At 30.5% G+C, this 7067-nt stretch overlaps 1 protein-coding gene across 3 annotated transcripts in view; it reads right to left on the reverse strand.

Annotated features, from left to right (window-relative positions):
- The window catches only part of LOC130440791 (8-oxo-dGDP phosphatase NUDT18), a 30039-nt gene that overhangs the window by 22851 nt on the left and 121 nt on the right, over positions 1-7067 (reverse strand). Inside the window, exons 1-3 of one of the 3 annotated variants that reach the window (XM_056774121.1) lie at positions 6806-7066; positions 5774-6096; positions 1096-1380 (exon numbers count right to left, since the gene is read on the reverse strand). In XM_056774121.1, coding sequence (XP_056630099.1) covers positions 1096-1380; positions 5774-6033 — 545 coding nt within the window. In that variant the 5' untranslated portion in view covers positions 6034-6096; positions 6806-7066. Of the gene's footprint in view, positions 1-1095; positions 1381-5773; positions 6097-6709; position 7067 lie in introns of those variants that run through there. The other 2 variants (XM_056774120.1, XM_056774123.1) reach the window with 2 other exon arrangements.

The raw sequence follows: 7067 nt of genomic DNA on the forward strand, positions 1-7067 counted from the left end.
ATATGAAACTTTTCAAAAACATTTTATACATTGCTTTGACAGAAAGTATTTCTGGAAGGTATAATCTGATTTTTTTGTCTTGAGTAATATGATTGCTGAGCTTTAAATGACTGGATATGGTTTTTTATCAAATTTGCTGCAGGCCCCGGTATTTTCTTGTGCCTGTTATTATGCCTTCCTCTTCTATCGTGTAGTGATTTATCTTCAAGCAAAAGATTATTTTTTAGTTTTCGTCCTTTCCCTCTAGTAACACCAAATATGCTTAAAAACGCCTGGATATTCTTTGCCTTCCACTCTTATCTTGTAAGAAAACACTGCACTGTCACTAAAGGATTTCATTCTGTCATTTCCATCTTCCGCATTTCGATCTACGACGCAGTGGAGCACTTATGGGTATTAAGCCAAATAAATAAGAATCTTGTTCATCCTTTGTCGCCATGTTATTAAACAGAGTTATCAACGTCTGTCGATTATTCTCATTAATATTTTGAAGGCACTTTGAACGTTAACACCTAAAAACATAAGATCAATAATAACATGAATACTTGGAAATATATTCAGTTTTTGACATACCTACAATCAGCGCCAGTAACTCTAGCCGGAACTTGTTTCCCACGTACTTTATTTTCCTCTATAACTGTGTCTTTCGTTACACATTACATCACAAATATTGTTAGCACTCGCCATGCTTACTAATCAAACAGACCAGGACAATGGTGCTTTTTGCAGGAATTCGGTTCGACTATGGCTGTTTTTGTAGAACTATTTGATCTTTTGGCGGCTGTAAATTCGTACTATGGTTCTTTTTGTAGAATCTGACATTCTCGGTCAAACAGGTAGCCCCTTAAGTGTCAATTTAAACCGCGAAATCCGAATTTTAGGACTATGGTTGTTTTTGTAAGAAACGCCATAATTTATTTAATAACACGTGACGTAAAATGGCCCCTTCTATTATTTGAATATCTTTTTTAATGACACAAATGTTTTTGGGCTTTTTATTAAATGCTTAGCTACCAATTTCAATACAAATTTTTTATGATTTTCAGTTGTAGATGTTCACAGATATGAATATTTTAGCAAAATTTAATTACTCACCTAGCCCTATCAATCAAGTGAATAATATCATTGGCTCGTAACTCTACTTCTTCCAAATTTTTTACCCATTTAGCTTGCAAAGATTCTTTATCTGCTTCCGAAGGAGTCTTTAGACTGCCCCCTATAACATTTCCTGTTAAAACAAACCTCATCCAATTACCTCTTGCAGTTTCAACAACTAATAATGTTGTGCATTCTATTTCTAATCCCGTCTCCTCTAAAACCTCTCTTTTACATGCCGTTATGATGTTTTCACTTTTTTCCATATGACCAGCTGGTAAGTACCTTGAATATGAACAAAATTATTCCATCAATTGTTGGAATTACATATAATTAGCAATGGGACAAAATGAATTCTTATTAGTGTGGGCATCTACAGTTTGAAATTGGAAATAAATAAAATGCCACATGATGCAACAAAAAACGTCAGATTTAACTGAAAACATCTTGATTAAAAAGAATCATTCAAATCGGCGTCTCCCTCGTTACTGAGTAACATGCGAGTGTGGAGTCAATAAACCTTCTCGACGGTTCTCACGTTCTCGCGCTGTTCTCCATCTATACCGGAGAACAGCGCGAGAACTTGAGAAAAATACGCGAATCGGTTCCACATTCTTTAGAAAAAAGGAAATTAAAATGTTGAATGTACTTCCATGCAAATCTAACACATAATGTCAATATGTTAATCTTTAAAAATATTACAATGAATTTGAGCATAAAATAATTATATCGAGGTGAAATAAAGACTAATATAAAATCAATGCACTTTTCATTATTTAACAAAATACAGAGATTTCATAAAAATATACAATAATTTATGCAACAAGTGCGTAAAGTAATACTTTTTTCACGAGTAGGACGGTTTGAAAAGCATATAAAGAAGATGATTTAAACAACAAAATTTAAATTTCTAGCACAATGTTGAATTGTCCATATTCTTCTAAACAAATTAAAATATCTGATAAAATTGTGGAATCAACTCTTCAAAAAATTTCTAATCAGTTACTGATCAGCAGCAGCATGTAACATCTTCGGGAATTTATGTTTGAAGTAATTGTTCAAACTCCTTATCAATTATTTTTCTAATAAATGAAATTGTTTTGTGATGAATAATTTGAAATCTATTAAAAATAAATCATTCAAAAAATAATATTTCATGTTTATTTTGGCAGTAAAAAAAGGCATTTTCTTCTACCGTGTGTAAAGTACATAGTATAGACACACTTTCGAGTACGTTAAATTTTACTTAACGTAAAGTAAAGTAGTGAGTAAAGTAATACTTTTTTCACGAGTAGAACGGTTTGACGAGTGAAAAAAAGTTACTTTACTGAAGAGTTTCATACAAAAATTTTTCTACGTCCGTAGACTTAAAAAAATTCGACAAAACTTTTATCAACATTTATTTTGTAATAGTAATATTAAAAGTACAACTGTGAGCATTATTAATTGGCAACATTTAACGAGTTCAAAGAAATAACATCGATAGTGCTTATTGGATTGTTGGTAGGATCGTGAACACAATTTTCAATGCGGAATCCATTTTGTTTTTTATTGAGTCGTCTACGTAACCTCCTCAACTGTGATGGATTTCCACCCACGGTGCTTCTTTAGTTGAATAGCGTAGAAATGTATGCCCAGTGTAGTTTTTTATATTAGGTAAATTCACAAATATTGTGCGAGAAGCGAGGGAATTTTTAAAAAGGTATTGATACCAAAATCTTGGGTTTTGCATTTTCCATTTCTATACCGCAAAAAGAAATGATCTGTTTTTACATTTATGGGTTGTTGGTTTTTATATTTTTTATAAATGTTTACCAAGTCAGAATTTTACAAATAACAGTAAATCGACGTTGAGCATGTGTTTTTGTATCAGGTACTGTGATAATTAAAACATTTCCAATATTATTAATATCGTTACACTTATAATTATATAATTCCTCCCTCTGCAGAGCTCCTGCGATTCCGAAAGATGTTACAAATAATATCTAAGCTTACATTAGAATTTTCTGCTGTCATACCTTATGCATGAGATAATGATCGTCTGGAGCTTGCAATAGAAACTTATTAATTTCTTCATGAGAAAATGTTTTAGATCTTTTGGATCTATAGCCAAATGATTTATTTTTCAGATATTTAATGAGTTTCGAGTATTTACTGATGTCTATGTCGTTATTTATCATTAGGGTGCCTTTCAATTTTGAATAAGTCGACAAAACTGTTGAACACATTTTGGATTTAGTAGTAAGCTAGTAACACTCTTTCTGCAAAGCTGTTTATGCCTTTTTTAGTACGCAACTCCATAAAAGAATTATATTTCTTTAAATACTGTTTCCTTGATTTCTCATGGAGAGGTTCATAGTCGCTGCATTTGCCGATTCAACAACATCTTCTGGTGTGCAGTTTAAACTTTCTACACTCCTTTTAATTAGACACAAAACGGATTTTCTTGTACTAATATCAAGATATAAAAGTGTGACAGTGTATCTGAGAAATGAATTGACATGAGAAAGAAAACATTCACAGTCCACTATTTTGATAAAACAATTTCATAATTATGTTAAAAAATGACACGTTACGGCACTTTTTTTAACGCAAAATCAAATCGCTAGGTATTACTTTGGTTATAAAATAACATTTTCTTTTACCCCGTTTTACAATTTTTTATTCTAGAACATTTCATTTCAGAAATGTGTATCGATCAAAATAATGATTTGTTCTTTTATTACTAACCATTATTTCAACTTAGTTGGATTTCTGGAACCGTTGGCGATATTCATATTGAAAACACTATTCACATTACTACTACAACAACACTCACGATTACACTGTCTGACGCGCGTTTCGTTAACCAAGTTATCGTCTTCAGAGACTGAATATAAACTCTAAACCTAAGCGGCGGCTCAACACCGGCTTTTCTACCAGATTTTCTCTACAAGTACTTGGTATCACCCTTTAAAAATTAATATAGTTGAATATTTAAAATCAACTGACTAGAATTAATGACAATAATATTTAAAAACAATGAGTTATCGTTTATTCTTACAAGTAAGGCTCTGGTGACATTTTAACTTACACATGAGGCTTGACTTTTTACATTTTCATGTTTCTATCATCAATTTTAGAACGGTCTAGATCAGGAATTTTGTCCACTACATTATCACCTATATTAACAGCGAGATATTTTAGCGAAGATAGAGTTATCATTTTGTCTGTATGCTTTTTCAGATATTGTCAATTAATTTTCCGATGTCTCCAATATCTATTCTTTTTATCAATAGCAATTACCATTTCTTTGTCACTTTGCTTTATATTTGACGGATCTGCAACATTCCTTAGTTATCAGTTTTTCCTGTCAGCTAATTTGGTATTTTATTTAGCGAATCAATATTTAAAATTGTAGTATATATTTTTTCGCTTTATTAATCACAAGGTTTGTAATATTGGGGTCGGATTCCCCCTCCTCTAGTTTTCGTCTTCACTTAATATAGATTCTAGCACTTCTTCTGTAGACAGTTCAACTAGCGCATGTTTATGAAGACTATTTAATCCAATTTAACTTTACATTGCTTTGTAATGGCTACAATTCATCCCTGCATGATACGTTCTTTTGTTCATAAATTGAATAAAATGTAATAATTCAAACCATTTCTTCATCTTATTAGATTCTAGCCAAGTACAAAGCATCTTTTCTACATCTTGGTTGGCCCTTTGGCCTATGAACAGACTCTTGTGATTTGGAGTGTCAGGACTTGCCATGTATGATTTTTAATTCTGGCTACATCATACAGATTTCTATGACCACTTTGACTTTGACCCTCCCATTATTACTTTGCAAAATACTAGCCTTTCTGAATGTACTAAAAATGTCTAGTAAATGATTTGCTCACATGCTTTTTGAAGACATCAGCTGCACAAATTTTATGATGAATTTTTAGTCACCATCAGCTTGTCTATCAGATCTGCTTGTCACCTTGAAGTAAACTGGTTCCTGATACTGGGTTTTACAAGCCTTTTTTTGGCAAACTTTTTTCTTTTGACAAGATTGGTAAATTCAAATTCACTGTGAAGAGATCAGTAGTTACATTTTTATATCTTAATTTTAACTCTTTCATCATTTTGACTCTATCGCGGTGTCCAATACTACTGTAACAGTCATGGATTATTTTTAATGTTTCATCTAAATGAACATAGGACATATTGGAATCACATTCGATTTTCACTGGTACTGCCAGTTTTTCTGATGTTCCAATTTTGAATGCATTGTATCTTGCCAGCTACTATTAATCTTCAAGCATTTTCTTAGTAAAATTGTTCTTTGATATTTTTTACTTTCATAATTAAAGAAAAACACTGATCATTTGTTAGTAACTGATTATTTTTTGGCTCGCTAATATGAATAATATCTGGATAAAGTGATTAATTTATTATAATGTCTAGACAATTTTATTATTTTTTATAACTATTTAATCATATTGACTGTAACATATATACTTATAAAAAAATTTACACAAAAACTAAAGTTCTTTTATAAAAATTTTAAGCAATATAATGCAGAGATAGAAAGTCTTCAGGTACAAAATTAAATGATCTCTAGACAAGAAGCAATTGATTAATGTTTTATCTGTTGTTTCTCTTCTAAATGAATTTCTCTTTGATTTGATTTTATAGAAATACTTACCATTTTCCAGCACAAGACTTCTTAGCTTCCTGAATCATCAAAACTTCATTGTATTCATTTAAAATAACACACGCAACTATATACATCACTGTTTCAAAAATGACAGGTTTATATTTAGGATCAACACTAGGCTGAATACCCTGGGATTCCAAAGCCTCATTCTGTTCTTCTAAAGTAAAATCACATAATTCTGCTTCTTCGCCCTCTAATGGCAGTCCTTTTAAAACTTTACAAAGATCTTCTTCCACAGTATCTGGCATTTTCAACGTTTGTTCATCACTATTTTGAAGGTATTAAATAACATTTATCTTCTGTTATGTTGTCTGAAAAAAGGTCAAATCTGAGAGCAATGTAATTTATTGAGTCGAATAAATTTAATGAAAAAGATAAAAATCTTTAAATATAAAAAATAGAATTTTCATTTACAAAATACAATTATTTCAGAGATTGGCCAAAATAAGGTCAATCACACTGATATAAGTTAAATAATATTCATCATTCCATAAGATAAACATATGTAAATTTGAGAATTCATATATATAAATAGTAATCTGAAAAAATTGGAGAATTAAATATGTGATCTAATAGTGACGCCAATCATTCTATACATTTTCAAACAAGCATGTTTGCCTAAATTTAATTATTAGTAGACTGTGAATATTTGTCAAAGTAGCTCAAAAGAAAGTGAATAGAATTATTCAGGTCATACATTCCCATTGGGATGGTGATGTAATATGATATCTGATTAACAAGATAAATAAATATTTTTAAATAAGTACAGTATAAATGTTAAAGTTGATAATATATTTTCTACATAATCCTAATGTTAATAATTGCAAAATGATTTAGAAACAAGCACATTAATCTGTTGACCCTATTAATAAGCCGCTTTTCAATTAATTTTGTAAACTACTAAAATATTAAAATAAAGTATACCCAAATACAATTTTATGTTTCCACGTTAACAACAATATTTTCAATGTGATTATTAATTTAATATATTCCTTTCTGAAACACGTTTCTTCGTCATACCTGCTAAAGAATGTTAATTGAATGCATTACTCAAACACATACAATTTAAAAAATGTAAATAAATCAGTAATAAGAAAACACGGAACACTGTGCTCGAAGCTACTGGATGACAATTTGAAATTTGTGTATGATTGACAATCATTAGAAAACAATTTTTTTTATTATAGAATCAATACATGGAACACAAAAACTAAGTATTGGTTAAAGCTAGTAAATTTTTTAAATCTACCAATCACACCTTCATTTATCGCCATCATGAACA

Source organism: Diorhabda sublineata, chromosome 2, assembly GCF_026230105.1.
Source record: "Diorhabda sublineata isolate icDioSubl1.1 chromosome 2, icDioSubl1.1, whole genome shotgun sequence".
NCBI lineage: Eukaryota > Metazoa > Arthropoda > Insecta > Coleoptera > Chrysomelidae > Diorhabda > Diorhabda sublineata.